The sequence below is a fragment of the Solanum tuberosum genome, unplaced genomic scaffold (genome assembly GCF_000226075.1).
Source record: "Solanum tuberosum cultivar DM 1-3 516 R44 unplaced genomic scaffold, SolTub_3.0 scf00101, whole genome shotgun sequence".
NCBI lineage: Eukaryota > Viridiplantae > Streptophyta > Magnoliopsida > Solanales > Solanaceae > Solanum > Solanum tuberosum.
In genome coordinates, this window is record NW_006239029.1 from 1,301,219 (window position 1) to 1,318,699 (window position 17,481).

Genomic DNA, 17,481 nt, shown 5'->3' on the forward strand with positions numbered 1-17,481 from the left:
GTCACTACCCTAAAAAAAGTAAAACACACATTTATCTTTCAATAAATTATTTTTTAGTTCAGTTCTCTTTCAAGAAAGAAAAAAGAGAGTACAAAATTGCACTAAAATAGTTTAATAATCATTAGTAGTGTATATAGTTGCATTCCACATGGCGGATGAGATTGTTCCTCTCTTACATTTTATTTGATTGGTTATTACCCTTTGTATCGTATTTATATGATTAGTCTAAATGATTTTTTTTATTGTTACTTAAATTATATTGTAACGTATCACTAGGTAACGGCGAAAAAATCTATTTTATATAATGACTGATTTAGTGTGTGATTGTGTCGTCATCTTAATATTTTCTTTATTTGTTATATCATACTTTTTCTTTTAGATTTATCATTGAAAATAATGAATGTGTGATATTATGTAAAGACGGAGAATGATACAATCTATCCAAACACGATAATCATTAAAACAATATATTAAGAAATAATATGTAACAACCATTTAAACAAAGTATTAATTAGATATTTTGAGTTCGAACATGATAAAGAACATTTTTTCCTAAAGGAAACTCTAGGGCTTCATAAATTCAGATTAGTCGGACTCTAATGAGAACAGTAAATACGAAAAAAAGAAGAAGCACTTAAACGTGTAGCACGAATCCAATTTCTTGTTCCATTTTCGCCCAATTTAGGTTTGGATTTCTGAATTTTGATCAAAATTCGAAGAAATGAGCTTCCAAGATCTACATGCCGGTCGATCATCGGGTCCTCGTCGGAGCAATGTCAACGGGAAGCAAGACCCGACCCAAGCTATGGCCTCTGGAATTTTCCAGATCAACACCGCCGTTTCCACTTTTCAGAGGCTGGTTAACACCCTAGGTACCCCTAAGGATACCCCGGAGCTACGTGACAAGTTGTGAGTTTTTCTATCTGATATTTGATCAGTAAAGATGAGTTTTTTTTGTTGTTGTTGCTATTGCATGTTTTTGATAGGATTTGATAGTTGAGGTAAAATTGAGTTGATTTTTTTTTTGGGTTTATAGCCTTTTAAAAGAATTATTAGCAATGTGGTAGGAGGTAAGATATGCGTACATCATAAGCTTACTCTAGACCCCACTTGTGTGATTATACTGTGTGTGTTGTTGTTGTGTATGTGAACAAAGGTAGTGGGAAAGTATGCGTATATCCTATCCTTTCCAGGCCAAACTTGTGTGATTACACGTGATATGTTGTTGTTGTTGCTGTGTATGTGAACAAAGAGCTTTCATGCATGCGAAATGGCAGGTCTTATTACCCTTCGGGGTGGCCCAGTGGTTTGAGCTTGGGACTTCCATGTTGGAGGTCTCAAGTTCGAAACCCCTTGCCAGCGAAAGCAAGGGGTTTGCCTTCTGGGTCGAGCTCGTCGCACCAGGCTTGCCTAGTGCGGTTTACCTCTCCTATGTGGTTTGCGAGCTATTGCATAGGAGCGGGGGTTTTACCCTGTGCGCACCCAAAGGGTAGCGGCTGCGGGTTTCTCTTGTCATAAAAAAAAAAGGAAAAAAAGAAAAAAAAGAAATGGCAAGTCTTATTTATGTTGGAAAATTTACAGTGTAATATCTTGTATACTTGGGAAAAATAGACAGTCTGGAGGGAGACATTTGGAAGGAGAAGAGAAAAGAACAAACCTATACGTGGGGGTGATGAACTTATTGTAGATAGAAGAAATGGACCATCTACTTTTTTTTTATCAGAAACAATTTGAAGGTATAGGATATGTGTTTAGTGATGGATGATAAAGCATGTTTTCTGGTCTAAGGAGATAGTATGAAAGAAGTTTTTGATTTGCAATGCATATGCCTTATAGAAGTCCGCTTGCATATGAGCATGAAACACAAAAAACATGAAAGATTCATGTTGCACCACAAGTTGCACATGTGCTTCACTGAAGTAAAGCGTGCAAGTTGAGTAATTAATCATAAGCAGCATAATGGTAATATTAGTTAAATGTCAACTCTTCAAAATCCTTTTACCATAGTAAATTCGTGTATATATATATATATATACACAACACTAGAAAAAGCTATTATTATTATTTCTGATGATAAGGTACCTAGAAGATACCAAAATAAGTACATCAGAAAGAGGAACATCCTTCTAAATACTGAAGGAGTACAAGAGATCTAATAGTGAGTCAATGAAGTGGATTGAGAATCGTGAGGTCTCAGGTTCAAATCCCAACGGAAGCAAAAACACTAGGAGATTGCTTTTCATCTGTCTTAGCCTTGGTAGACTGAGTTACACGGTGGTGGGAGGTAAAAGGTACGCCATGAAATTAGTTTAGGTGTGCTCAAGCTGACTTGGACACCAAGGTTATTTAAAAAAAGAGAGATGAGAGATCTAGTAGTGGTCAAGATCAGATACATGAGCCTTCCTACACCATTGGTACATATTTTTCAAACAACTAACCTGTTCTATGCTGTCTCTCTTGTCATTAGAACATCTATTGTTCCTCTCCGTCATCCCAATAACAAAAAAAAACTGACTTGAATGGTCCTGTATTAAGAGCTAAATTGGCTAAAGGTATGGGTAAGTAAAGCAGAAAATGCAAACAGGGGCCAGGTGATAGCAATCCAGTAGTGTCTGTTCTCCTCTGATATTTGACTGTTCATACCATCTGCACAGGGCAAGTTTTATGCATCATGGCATGATCCAGAAAACGCCAAAAATGGTAAGAAACATAGTCCAGATCTGTCTAATAAAAACACAGTGCTTCTATTGGCTGATATGAATAATTGTTTCATGTTTACATGTGTATGTCGATGATTTTTGTCCTAGCAGTTTCTTTTCAGAATATCTTTAAGGTAATTGGGTGAATAGGTGCCATAGCCCCGTGACACCAAAATAATTTTTGAAAAAGTGGGATAGCACTTCAAGGGTTGCCTATCAAATGCCTTCATCTTGAACAGGGTGAATGTCTTGCCCTTTTCCCAGTGTGAATAGAGGACTAAGTTATGGGTAGGTAACAAGGAAAAAGAAGCAGTTTGTAGGGTGGGTTAAGGCAATGTATTGATCTTTGGGATTTGAGATTGCATGTTGAATCATTGCTTAGGCAGATATTTAATACCAGCTTTGCAGTCCAATGTTTGTAATCCCCAGCCCAACTTAATGCCGCAGCAACAATTATAGTGTGTTGATGAACTGAAAGGCGGCATACTACTTTTTAGGTTGTAGTTCCATAATGGGTATAACTAGTTTAAAATAATTTCAAAATTGTTTGGTACTTGTGCTGATTTTCTCAACTGCAGGCACAAGACAAGACTACATATTGGGCAATTAGTGAAAGATACTTCTGCTAAACTTAAGCAAGCCAGCGAAACAGATCATCGAATTGAAGTCAGTGTAAGTTTCAAAAAGTGTTCTCTGTTTCTCTGTGTTTGTCTTGGGGGTTCTGCACTTTGATATGTATGTGCAAAACATGTATTCATCTTCTCTCGTTACGATTTGTTTATATTTTAAACATTTGCCAGCCTTGTTTCTATTTCTTGCTCTTCTTCTGTCACACCTCTCTCTTTTGCTTATAATGTGAATTCATTCTTTTACTCTCAGGCTAGCAAGAAAATTACAGATGCTAAGCTTGCTAAAGATTTTCAAGCTGTATTGAAGGAGTTTCAAAAAGCTCAGAGGCTTGCAGCTGAGAGGGAGACGTCATATTCACCTGTTGTTCCCCCAGCAGTTCTTCCTTCTAGGTAAGTGATGGGTTATACTTCACTGGAATTTACTTATAGTAACCTAGTTAGAAATATGAAGAAGTACATTAAAATCAACTTGTATCTCAATAATTGATCTTGCTGTTTGATTTTCTCAAATAAAACTTTGTACCTGCATGTTCTTTTGTCACCTCTCACTTATAGTTCATCCTCTTTTGATAAACAGTTACACGGACAGTGAGATAGATGCCTCTTCAGATAAAGGTCAAGAGCAGCGAGCTCTACTTGTGGAATCTAGAAGGTAAAATAGCCTAATATTAGTACTCTTTGATGCTTTCTCTTAATCATAATTTTGTTGTGCTGATGGTTTAATTAATTGCTAAAATTTACCAGCAAGATTGCTGTCAATTTCTTGATGCCAAGGAAATGAAATTAGCCTTTAAATTTGGATTCAAGGTGACTTTTTGGTCTAGTGTAAATTAGATGGAGGATTGTTTGGTGTGTAGAGAAATCAGATGACATTTCAAGCTTTGGGATTAGGGGTTGGGACTTTGGTGATTTACATTTCTGCAACACGGCGTAAAATAGTGTGAAGTTTCTGCAAAGACAAATTGTTCGGAAGAGGTGTCAAATATGATTGAATCTAACTGAGATTTTTCTGAAACAAACTTAACTTTTTCGAAAACACACTTGCGGCAAAGTTGATGTTAATGTGATGTGTTCAAAATACCGGCTTGTTATTGATTGTAGTTGGAATGTGAATGGGGCTCCTAATACTTTTGTGAAAAGACATGGTATGTAATTCCTTTTTTTCCCCTTAGGTATTCTTTAATATGTCACAAACATCAATGACGGGAAGTCAGAGGATGATAACTGTAATTCACCCTTAAAATGGGCACTGACATCCAGTGTTATTTGCTTGCAATGACAACATATATAAACTTCCAATTTCTTGTCACCTGCTGAAGTTACAAGTCTTTGATCTCAGGCACATCAAATGAAAGTATGTTGTGATGCAAGTGTCATATAAGATCAACAATTTTACCCCCTTTAACATATCTCCTTTTATTACAACTTTTGGCTTCGTGATATTTAGTTTCTGTGTTATCTTCCACGTACCTCTGCTGCAGACAAGAGGTTGTTCTTTTGGACAATGAGATTTCCTTTAATGAAGCTATTATAGAGGAAAGGGACCAGGGAATACAAGAAGTACAACAACAGATAGGTGAAGTGAATGAGATATTCAAGGATCTTGCCGTGCTTGTTCACGAGCAAGGAACCATGATCGGTAAAATCACTCTCTTTCATTTTAGCATTCAGGTACCAAGGGAAACATATTTTGATGTTTGCAGTTCTTTCTCAGATGATATTGGTTCCAACATTGAGAACTCTCATGCTGCAACTGCACAAGGGAGAACACAACTTGCTAAAGCTGCAAAGACCCAAAGATCAAATTCATCTCTGGTAAATCTGACATATTTCACACTTCTTCATACTAAAGACAAAAGTGTGGGTTTGGTGTGCTTAAGCATGTTGTACTCTATGTTGCCCGGACTCTCCAAAAATGTCAACGGGTGTGTGTCGGATTCTCCAAAAGTATTGTATTTTTTGAGAATCTAACACGGTGTGACATCGAAAGTGAAGAGTCCTCGCGAACAGACAGTGATTGACTTTGAAATTTCATCATAACAAGTCAAGTCATGAAATTACTCGAGTTTATTTGTTGACGTATCAGAAAATGAGAAGGGAAAAAATATGTGGAAGGAATTAGTGGTTAGGTGTTATGTGTTTTAAAGTTTGAGAAAATTTCAAGTGGTATTGTGAAGTTTTTGAATATTCAATAATGCAATTACACTCCAATTTTACATCATCCTCATCTGCTACCTGGTATCTGCGAATTTGAACGGGTGATCTGTTTCCTTCTCACTTTGTGCACACCATACTTTTTTCCACCTTATTTTCCTGTATCTGAATAATTTATTGTCTGTAGATTTCTTGACATATTATACTTTAATTTCTGCAGACCTGCTTACTCATGGTGATTTTTGGAGTTGTGCTCCTTATTGTTATCATAGTACTTGCAGCTTGATTTGAAGATTTCGAGATATAGAGAAGGATCCTAAACTCTATTAGAAACAACCTCTCTACCCCACAAAGGTAAAAGGTAAGGTCCGCGTACATTCTAGGCCAAGGATAAAGTCAGCATACATCTTTACCTTCTCCAAACCCCACTTGTAGGATTACATTGCGTATGTTTTTGCTCTAGAGCATCATCCTAAACTAAGTAGGGAAGATATCTTTGTGACTCAAGTTGTTTGAAGGCTGTCCCTGGCCAGCATAAAACTGTGCTGCCTTCGAATCTTTGGTCGTACAAAAAAAAGGTAAGTTCTGTATAGGGTTTGTTTTTAATATTGTAAATTTGGTGTTTAGGTTGCTAGGTATGTTGCTGCTTTGTAATGACACTAATAACAGGTTTGTCAATAAGAAGTAAAGAGTATTTTTTGTGAAACAACAATTGCAGAAAGATCAAGATCTTAAGTCCTTCAAAATTGGAGAAAAAAAAACTATTGGTACATTTTTCTCAACGACAACTACTCGTACAATCACCATCTATCTCCACAAGAACATTCACCATCCTTGAAATGATGGTAACGAATACGATCCCTTATGATGATCTCTCTTTGGTATAACTTTGAGATTAGTTTCATGAAAGAATGACAGTCCTCACAAGACCTTAAGTTCTTCACTATCCTAATAACAGTTCCCGGGTCAGTTCTGATAAGTCCAAAGGACACCGCGAGTTTCTCACTGTGATGGAGAAGTTGAGATGCTTTCTCGTCATCATCTATTTCAAGTAAGACCTCTGAAACTTTAGGATCATAACCTTCTCTTCTAACATTCTCTTCCATTTCATTCAGTTTTGCGTAAATATGTTCTGCTTCAACATGTCTGGAGTCTCCAGCTGTAAATTCATGGACGTTGCCATCAATCTCAATCCTGCTAGACCCCGGTGTTTTCACTAACCCTCTTTGATTCATCAGTTCTCTCATCTTCGCCTTCTCCTTCCAGTTCCCTGTGGCTGCATAGACGTTCCCAAGAAGTACATAACTCCCACAATCACGAGAGTCCATTTTCAAAAGCTCAACGTCCTTTAGTAAGCGTTTACTCCTTTCAACATCTCCGTGAACCTTACAACCCCATAACAAAGTTCTCCATAGCACGACATCAGGATCAATTGGCATCATCTTCCTGATAAACTGCTCTGCCTCGTCTAACTGTCCAGCACGCACAAACGTGTCTACTATGCATCCATAATGCTGAATCGTTGGTCTTAACTTATACTTCTTCATACTCCTTATATGATACAATCCTTTACCAATCCAACCAGCATTCCTACAAGCTGATAAAACAGCAGTCATCGTTCTTTCATCCGGTTTTACATTACAACTCTTCATCAACTCAAAATGTTCCATAGCCTCTTCTGATAGCCCGTGACTTGCAAGACCAGATATCATTGCTGTCCAAGCATAAACATCCTTATCCATCGTCTCATCAAACACTCGTCGTGCATCATCTATGCACCCACATTTCGCGTACATGTCAATAAGCGCGGTACCAACATTAGCCTTCATACTAAGATCCTTCTCCTTAACAAAGCTATGAACTTTCTTCCCAATACTTAAAGCTCCAGTATCAGCACAAGCTCTCAAAACCGAAACGAGAGTAGCTTCATTCGGATCAACGCCACTCTCCATCATCAATTCAAACAACTTAATAGCTTCAATAGGTCTATTATTATCAACAAAACCATCAATCATTGAAGTCCAAGAAACAACGTCTCTTTCAGACATTTCATCAAACACCTTCAAAGCAAGACTCGAATCACCACAATTTGCATACATATGGATAAGGGCATTGTTCACATAACGATCCGATATCAAACCCGACTTCAAAATCAACCCATGAATCTGTTTCCCCATCTGGGTATTCCGTAACTTCGAGCAAGCTTTGAGTACAAACGGGTAAGTGAACTTATCGGGTCCGGGTACGACCACCCCGGGCTGTTCTTCTCTTCTGCAATGCATAGAGAGGAAGAGGGTGATAGATCGGGTCGGGTCAGGAGAATCCGAATATGCACGAATCATGGTGTTGTAGTAGTATGAATTTGGGGTTCGGAGATTGGTTAAGATATGGCGGGCGTAGGTGAGGTCACCGGACGGCGAAAGAGCGGAGAAAGTGAAGAGTTTGCTGAGATTTTGGAAATGGGTTGGGTCTTCTTGACCCGATTTGAGTAATCGGGCATGGAGCTGCATGGCTTGCGCCATTGTTGATATTTCCATGGCTAAAGCCATTTGAAAGAGACAAGGATAACTATCTCTATATAATTTTTCCTATCCTCAAGAGTAATGACCATAATACCCTTTTATCATTATATTGACGGTTTCTTAAACTTGTCAGTAATTTTCATTTAAACACTTTAATTAAATGTGCGATATGATGAATGGAATGAATTCCATATCGGTGAAGGACGAGAACCATGGTGTCCTTTTATGGCTTGAGCAATTCTTTTTCCTTTGATCTAATTTTGGGGCGAGTTAGATTCGAGACCAATTTTGATAAGTTTTTAATTTTCATTGGTAAAACTTCACGATAATAATATCCTAAAATTTCACCCGTAAAATTTGAAATTTCATAATTGCAACTATTTTTTTATTAAAAGAATTGAAATTGGTTAATATTTGTGATTTTTACCCACCAAGAAGGTGTAAGCCCACACCATTTCTAGCCACTTCTCATAACGGGCCGTTACATTTGTGCCCAACTACAAAAACCGATATTATACTAAAATAAATACGGAGCCCCTTACTATATAATTAGACATATATACTAAAAAAATGGAGAAACCATATACACTGTTGCTATCTATATTTTCAAAATATTATGTATTTTACCATTAATTAAGAGTTTTATACTGTATATTGAGAAAAATACATTTAGATACATATAATTTTGCTGCCGGATACACTAAAATAGGGAGGGAGGCGAGCGAGATTTGAGATTGTTATGTATCCTAGATACAAGCGAATCATACTAGATATATATATATATATATCTGGAGTGACTCGCATGAACCTGGGATACCAGATAGATATATGAGAGTGATGAGCGAGATGGGAGGAAAGCGAACGAGATTTTTTATGTATCCCAGATACATACTCCCTCCGTTTCACAAAGAATGACCTGGTTTGACTTGACACAGAGTTTAAGTAAATAAAGAAGGTTTTTGAATCTTGTGGTCCTAAATTAAAATTATGTTAAATGTACAAAATTGCCCTTTAATCTTGTGTCCTTAAACATGCCACGTGAAAAACTGAAATTAAAATGTTACCAAAAAAAGAAATAAGTCATTCTTTTTTAAACAGACTAAAAATGAAAGGAGGTCATTCTTTTTGAAACGAAGGGAGTAATATATTTAGAACAAATTACACCTAATTTCGACCTTGTGTATCCCGAGATACATGTATCTGAACGCACCAAAAATTGGGAAGATACATAATATTGTAAATTAGAGTGTATCTAAGTAATTAGCTCCTAAACTAGTGATTTTTATTTTTTTAAAAAAATACACACAAAATAACCCAATAATATATTATTTCTTTTGTAATACCAATAATAATACACCATGGATTCACAAAGAAAACAAGGATAAACCAATTAATCTAATCTAATTATCATTGTGTTAATCTCTACATACACACTAATAATATTATTGTATTTTAAAAAAAAAATACACACAAAATAACCCAATAATATATTATTTCTTTTGTAATACCAATAATAATACACCATGGATTCACAAAGAAAACAAGGATAAACCAATTAATATAATCTAATTATCATTGTGTTAATCTCTATACACACACTAATAATATTATTGTATTTTTTTAAAAAAAATACACACAAAATAACCCAATAATATATTATTTCTTTTGTAATACCAATAATAATACAACATGGATTCACAAAGAAAACAAGGATAAACCAATTAATATAATCTAATTATCATTGTGTTAATCTCTATATACACACTAATACAAGGATCAATATCATACCATATGTTTTGTTTGGGCCCCTTTATTGAATCATGCTATTTATCTTAAAATATTTATTGATATTACAAATAATTAATTCAAAAAAATTAAAAAAATTAATTCATAAATTTTAAATCATAATTTCGTGCCTTTCTTTCAACATACTTTAGGAAGGTGCATGGTTTGTAGAATTCACTTTTTGGTTTTAGTCTTTTCGAATTTTTGGTTGTTGTGAACTAAAGATGATTTGTTTTTTCTTGGGTTTTGGAAAGGAATATTTTGATATTCCACAAGGTGAAGAAATTTCCTTCTATATCCTTTTTCTAACTATTCCTTCTATCCCTAATTATTGAGAAAATGGCCTGAAATATATTTAAATTTTGATTAAAAAGATACTATAACAATTTCAAATTTTGAGCACGATCTATTATCCCCTGCACTATTTAAATAGTGCATGGGATAATAGCTCCTGCTCGAAGTTTGGGATTGTTACAACAATTTCAATCAAAGTTCTGATATTTTTCGGATCATTTTCCCCTAATTATTTATCCAATTTTCTTTTTTTATTTGTCCATTTTGACAAATTAAGAAAGGACAATTTTTTTGACTTATTATACTCTCAATTAATTACTTTGAAAAAGGTAGAACTTTTAAAAAATCTTAATTTTTTAATTCATCAACTTCATAATTAATAGAGTTAGAATGGTAAACTCACTATGTCAATTATTATTTTCTTAATATGTGGGCTAATTCAAATGTTGACATGTAATTAGGGATAGATGAAGTATACAGAAATAAAGGAAAATAAGTACAATAATTGTGTTTTATTTTTATTTTTTTATAATAGTGATATTAAGTTTATATGTACATATCTTAATTATTTTATCGAATGTCTACTATTTTTCTTATATATAATTTTTGTCATGTCATATGTAGGGTGGGAGATGAGAGATAAGAGTTATGGAGTAGAGATGAAGATGAGGCATACTATTAGAGGGTGGAGGAGGACATTCAATGTGGAATGTGGAATGCGTTTAAGGAATTCATTTTCTTTGTTTTAAAAAAAAATATTTTTTTAATTTTAACTTTTCGACTATGAGAAAATTGAAAAATATTTTCTGAAACCGAACACACATAGACTAACATAATTGATTTTTTTTTCTTTTAAAAAAACTTCTAGATCTTTCCAATCTTTAAATTAAATTATTTGTTGCAAAGTTCTAGTACATTCAACACACTCTTCATGTTGTGATGGCTTACATTTTGATTAGGTATTTATTTATTTACATTAATTAAAACCGTTTATGTTACTTATTAATGTCTTCCATTTGTTATTTTATGCTAGTTATATATATATATTTTTTATAAAGACTTAATTTGAACACTGACATTAATGGGAAGATTTTTTTACATCATCAGATAAGGTGACTTATAATAGTAATTAACAAGCAATTGATCATAATAATTAATCCTAATTATTTACCCAAAAAAGTTACATAAGATTATTATAACACGTTAAAATATATTAATATTATTAAAGTTTTATAAACGATCACTATATAGAAATTAAATCCAAATTTAAATAGCAATGAATATAACATCACTAGTCTTTAAATCAAAAGTATAGAGTTTGATATTTTATTTTTCAACGTGAGACTTTTCAATAGGAACTTTAAGTATAATCAAACCTTAAAATGAAAATCAAATATCGTTATAGGATCTCATCTGCCCCAACTGAAAGTCATGGTGTAAGAGGAGGTCACATTGACTAGTTGGTATGCTCCTCTGTCTTCAATCAAAGATTTCGAATTTAAGCCCTTAATATGAATTTGTCTTTGATAGAGAACGCTTCACTTTCAACTGAAATTTTCTGACATGAATTTAAATTAATCAGACTTTAAAGCAGGTACTAGGCATCGATTGGGGAACAAAAAAAAAATAAAAATTCTTGGACCCTATGCTATGTCTAGTAAATCAACAACAAAATAATTCATTGGATAGATTTGATTCTCTTCATTCCCATTTCAAACCATTTTTTGAGTATATTATTTTTTAGTATTATTTTTTTTTTTCTAGTGCATTATATTCTTGTTGTTCATGGTGGTAGGGCAATACCTTGTAACTGACAATTTTGGGGTCCATTATTCTTTAGCTCTAGTTGTTCTTCTATCCTTTTGTGTTTTTATTTCCGATGTTTATCTTGAAGTCCGATTAATATGATATTCAACACTTGATTTTTTTTTTTTTTTAATTGACATCCGACTAATATCTATGTAGTATAATTTCGATTGCATATTCATTTGAAAATACATTTTTTTTAAAAATTATCTTTGTTCTATAATGAAATTTTAAGTGATAAAAGACTTTAAATACGATGAGAGGAAAGGTAAGAGAGAAGAAGATAATTTCGAGGAAGAGGAAGAGGATGTGATGATTTCTATTATGAACAAATTAACCATGTTTTATAAAACGATACTTAGTAGGTGCAAGACATAAGCCTTGAGTCATAGAACAATAGTTTTGATTCAATCTTGAAATTCGTCTATTGGACATATCTAGAGCACACAATCAGACACTTATCACGTGAGTTCCGCGAAATACTTGTTTTTTCATGTACCATGATTAATTCATCTCGTTTTACGAAAAACATGAAAAGTAATTATGATTAGAATCTAATAATAGGTTTAAAAGATTAGAATCTAATAATAGGTTTAAAAGTTTAAAACACTTACAATTTTTTTTATTTTTTTTTAAAATATGACTAATGTTTAGATTATCCCCCCCCCCCCCCCCCCCCCCCCTTTTCTCCATATTTATTTTTTTTTTTTTTTTTTAAAAAATGACTAATTTTTAGATTATCCCCCCCCCCCCCCCGCCCCACCTTTATACACTTTTATCATTACAAATTTAGCTTCTTTCTTAAACTATGCAGCTTTTTTTTTTACCTTATCAAATCCCTCTATTAAAAATTTAAATTAAATCTTCACTTTCCCTTTTAAACTTTCTTTTTTCTCTTTTGTAATGAATATATTTTTCACCAATTTATTAATGAACTTAATTCTTTCTAAAATCCTTGATGTTCCAAGTTTTTTTTCTTTCTAATATTATTACTTTTATTGTGCAAAATTAACATTTTAATATCTTTTTGCCCGCTTTCAATTATATTATTTTAGTGAAAGGTCGAATTTGACCCTAAACAATATGAATAATTTTATCTTTTATTTAAAAAATGTCTCGCTACCTCTGTTGTTATCATTAACCTACGAGGATAAACTCGAGCCACTTCAATAACTATAAATATAAACAAGACCCTTTTTTAACATTATGAAATCCTAGGAGATTTGTTGGGGGGGGTGGTGGTGGTATGGGGGGTTGAAGACTAGAGTGATATGAGAGGACTTTATTCATCTAAAATTTAATAGATTCATGGGGGTTACAAAAGAATTTAATGTTTCTTTCTTCTACCTACAATAAATTTATCCATACCAACATAAAAAAGAATTGCTTATTGGCTATTGCTATTAAATTCTCAGTATATCAATTTTAACAAAATATTTTGTAGCTAAATATTAAGTAGAGATTAATTTCAATTAAGTTAATGAGTTTTGAATCACAATTTTTTTTTTGCTTAATAGAGTTTGGGATTATCTATACTAGAATTTTATATATTCCTAGACAGATAACTTCTTAGAAACTTAGAATTAAATGTATATGAATTATTATATCTTAATTAATTGTCTTATCAATCATCAATTCCAAGGTTGTGAATTATTATATACCTTAATTAATTGTCTTATCAATCATCAATTCCAAGGTTACAAGAAACTGAATAAAATAGAAACTTATATGCAATTTATACCAAATTTAAATATAAATAATAATAATTCCACTTGGTCAAACTTTCATTAGCAATGTACTTGAATATAGTATATAGTTATTAAATCCCATATACTATCACAATTTTTTAATTGATAGTAGTATCTCAGATGAACTGGCAGACAAATAATAAATTAAGGGCTAACAACATTTTTCATCCCTCAATTATCGATAAATTTTGATTTTTATTATATATGATTAAACATATTTAGCTATAAATTACTTGCATTTTGTTTTATCATTTTTTCTGCTTGTGAATATTTGCAAACTTCTTGAATTAGTACTAGTTATTTTCTCTACTTTCAATTATCATGTGTTATGATTTATTGTTGTTGTTTCGTTCTCCATTATGGTCAACATGACTGTTTCACTACTATAACTTTCTGTCCATACTTATTATTATTATTATTATGCCTTTACTTTAGCCGAAAGTCTATCGGAAACAAACTCTCCACCTTTACCAAATAGAGATAAAATTGAGTACACACTAACCTTTCAAAACTCTACTTATGAGATACTCGATATGCAAGTCATTGTTATTTATATATTTTTTAAAAATCTAAATATAACACAATTTTCTACCTAAAGAATTAAAAATTAAGAAGAAATTAAAATTTATCAATAACCGAGGAATAAAAAATAATATCATGCCTTAAATTAAAGAAATATAAACTTCTTGACATTCTATAAGTTTCAAGTGTGCAAGAAAGAGAGAGAATAAAAAAAGCAAAAAAAACAATAAAACAAAAAAACAAAAAACAAAAACAAATTGTATTTAATACTTTACATGTGCTTGTCAGAGAAGTGAATTTATACTTCATTTTCCTCTGAAACTTCCCATTTAGAATAATTCCAAAAAATAAAAATAAAAACACTCTCTTCATTTTCCTCTTAGTTCCCAATTTTTTTTAAAAGAAAATGAGAGATTTTGCTTCTTGTTTTAGTGAAAATGCAATACAAACTACTTCTTGTTCTAATTATTCAAACACTTCTTGTTTTCCTCAAAATTCTTCAACTACCCCTTCAACACAAAACAATGTTACATGTTTGTACAATGTTATTTTATCCAATAAAAAACACTTGTTGATCATAGTTTCATGGTCCAAAACAAATGTGTCACAAACTTTGTACATACAATTTGGTGATAATCCTTCAAATTCCTTCAAAATTAGCGCGATTTCGAAGAAAAAAAAGGGGAAGAAATCAATTGAATTTGATTATGATTATGATGATCATAAAAAAGTTGAAGTTTTTTGGGATTTATGTGATGCTAGGTACAACAACATGTTTGGTCCAGAACCAATTGATAAGTACTATGTTGTTGTTACATTTGATTCTGAAATTGTACTAAGTCTTGGTGACATTGAAGAAAAAAAATTCAAGAATTATTGCAATTCAATGGCAAAATTTAGTTTAGTGTCAAGACAAGAACATTTTTCAGGCAACACAATTTATTCAACAAAGGCACAATTTTGTGAGAATGGGTCAAAACATGATATTTTGATAAGTTGTAGGGGTGAAAATGAAGGGAAAAATATTCATCAACAACATAATTATCCTGTTTTATCAATTTGTATTGATAAGAAGATGGTGATTAAAGTAAAGAGGTTACAATGGAATTTTAGGGGAAATCAAAGTATTTTCTTGGATGGTTTGTTTGTGGATCTTATGTGGGATGTTCATGATTGGTTCTTTAATTCAACAAACTCTGGTTGTGCTGTTTTTATGTTTAGGACAAGAAGTGGATTGGAGAGTAGTAGATTGTGGTTAGAAGATAAAGACAAGTTGATGCACAAGAATCAAGATAAAGTTGAGTTCTCATTCATGATCTATGCATGTAAAACCACATGATTTCTTCTGGGTTTTTTTCATCTGGTGTTCGATACTCATTTTTGCGTTTTTGGTATATGATTCTATTCTCTGGATTTGAACATGAGAAAGAACATGAGATTTCTGATTATGGACAGAAGAATTCTATTTATCGCACTACAATTCTAAATAGTGTAAGAGCACATAATTGAAAGGTGTTTAATTTCTTCTCTTTTATTATATTTAATTATTAGATAGTTTCTGTTTTTTTACCCTCTAAACCCAATTTTTTTTTGGTTTAGATTTCTTATTTTAACTTATAGATTTGTTTGAATTTTCATTAAATCTCTCATGAAAGAAAAAGAAAAAAAAAATGGAAGGGAGAAAGACTTATTCTTTTGATTGACCTAGTTAGAATGAATGTAACTTGAAGAGTTTTTTTTTTTTTTTTTTAAGTATGTAATATAGTTTGAAGAGTTGATAGAGTTTTTGATCTTTCAATTATTGATAAATTTTAATATCTGACTAAGCATATTTAGCTTTCTGTTTTTAATCTTTGCTAAAAAAATATACATAATTTTTTAGAATTATTAACCGTTTCACCATTTAATTAATTCTAAAAATTTAAAACTACTTTGGGGGAATACTCCTTTTTCTTGAATTTATCCAAGTGGATGTGTTAGATAAAAAGAAGAAAAAAAGGAGAAAAGAAGGCATCTTATACCAATAGTATAAAATTTGAATGCAAGATTGTTGTTTAGTTTGTGCTTTTGGATTTTCCAATTGATTTGAAGTTGTGAGTGCTATTAGCTTTAAAAAGACAAGTAGGGCTTTTAGAATCTATTGATAATGATTTCCTTTAAGTTCGAACAAATGTGAGGCGGAGTTAGGATTTTGTGATTATGAATTTCGATTTCTAGAAAAGGTAGATTATTCGATTTTGAATAAATATTAGATAATCTAGAATCTATTAACACAAATACATGATCGGATCCAAAATATTAGATTATGCTGAATAAATAAGCGAAATTATAGTCCGACCCTGATGGGGAAAGGAAAATTTTATTCATTAATCGTATATCGGGAAAATAATTTGATTGAAACAAACACCTATAGATGTTATTATGAGAGATTATAGTTCAAATTCTACTAAATTTATAAAATTATTGGATAGAGTAAATCAATTCTCGTTCGATTAGTCTAGAAATTCACGACTTGCCACTTGTCACCATAAATTTTTAAGAAAACAGTTCAAGGATATATCAAGAGACTCTCATGGTTAGGGATGGAACTAGGGGAACAAAGGTTCTTTTGTTTTTTTTTACCGAAAGATTAAATTGTATATATAAGGTCAAAACTATTTTATATATATATATATATATATATTGTTTTCTGTTTTTTTTTTTCTTTCCAATTTGCCCCTTATTGGCCGTGCTAATGCGTAGGGGTGTGAAAAAATGAACTGATCAATAAATCGAATCGAAAAAAAATGTTATTGGGTTATTGAGTTAACGGGTTTTAAGTGGTTTTATAAAAAAGGTATTATTGTATTATCGATTTTTAGTATTGAGTTATTGGGTAAATCGATAACTCATTAAGACAATAGTAAGTTACCACTATACCCTTCATAAATATTAAATATTGATAATTTAACATAACTTTACACTATATCAGTTCTCTACCGTCTACACTACGGTCTACACACTTCACACATTATAGTACGCATCAGAAATTCCATATTATGTTTTGGTTGTAACATGTTATTGTAGTCTTCGTACGACATCTACTCTAATTGATGCAATTTCTCATTATATTTCTTGTTTCACTATATCAAAGCATTTACAACTGATTTGTTTGTCTCATCGTATCATGTCAAATTGTTAGAGAAGTGAGAAATCATATATTTATTTTATGAGCATTTTTCTTATTGGGTAAGCCTAAAATCGAACCGTTAATAACCAAAAACCGATAAAGAATATCTTATTGGTTTGTCATTGATTTAGCGTATTTGAAAATATATAAATC

At 32.1% G+C, this 17,481-nt stretch overlaps 3 protein-coding genes across 3 annotated transcripts; 2 read left to right on the forward strand and 1 right to left on the reverse strand.

Annotated features, from left to right (window-relative positions):
• The first annotated feature begins 592 nt into the window (after nucleotides 1–592).
• On the forward strand, nucleotides 593–6,188 carry LOC102592577 (syntaxin-22-like). The gene is made up of 7 exons (XM_006349022.2): nucleotides 593–909; nucleotides 3,278–3,371; nucleotides 3,579–3,718; nucleotides 3,906–3,980; nucleotides 4,810–4,967; nucleotides 5,043–5,143; nucleotides 5,703–6,188. Exons 1-7 carry the CDS (start codon nucleotides 722–724, stop codon nucleotides 5,766–5,768), a joined length of 822 nt encoding a protein of 273 aa, XP_006349084.1. The 5' UTR covers nucleotides 593–721; the 3' UTR covers nucleotides 5,769–6,188.
• A 6-nt stretch (nucleotides 6,189–6,194) lies between these two features.
• Nucleotides 6,195–8,075, reverse strand: LOC102592913 (pentatricopeptide repeat-containing protein At4g21065-like). Its single transcript, XM_006349023.2, has one exon. The coding sequence runs from the start codon at nucleotides 8,029–8,031 to the stop codon at nucleotides 6,283–6,285; it is 1,749 nt and encodes a 582-aa protein (XP_006349085.2). The 5' UTR covers nucleotides 8,032–8,075; the 3' UTR covers nucleotides 6,195–6,282.
• Nucleotides 8,076–14,498: 6,423 nt separating this feature from the next.
• On the forward strand, nucleotides 14,499–15,721 carry LOC102579967 (uncharacterized). The gene has a single exon (XM_006349070.2). The coding sequence runs from the start codon at nucleotides 14,566–14,568 to the stop codon at nucleotides 15,496–15,498; it is 933 nt and encodes a 310-aa protein (XP_006349132.1). The 5' UTR covers nucleotides 14,499–14,565; the 3' UTR covers nucleotides 15,499–15,721.
• The last annotated feature ends 1,760 nt before the right edge of the window (nucleotides 15,722–17,481 follow it).

Bases quoted from the DNA above. Each gene is read 5' to 3' on its own strand.
- LOC102592577 (XM_006349022.2), top strand. From the start codon at position 722: ATGAGCTTCCAAGATCTACATGCCGGTCGATCATCGGGTCCTCGTCGG. The intron at 3,372-3,578 runs GTAAGTTTCAAA...TTTTACTCTCAG, and splicing joins ATCATCGAATTGAAGTCAGT to GCTAGCAAGAAAATTACAGA. The intron at 5,144-5,702 runs GTAAATCTGACA...TAATTTCTGCAG, and splicing joins AAAGATCAAATTCATCTCTG to ACCTGCTTACTCATGGTGAT.
- LOC102592913 (XM_006349023.2), bottom strand. From the start codon at position 8,031: ATGGCTTTAGCCATGGAAATATCAACAATGGCGCAAGCCATGCAGCTC.
- LOC102579967 (XM_006349070.2), top strand. From the start codon at position 14,566: ATGAGAGATTTTGCTTCTTGTTTTAGTGAAAATGCAATACAAACTACT.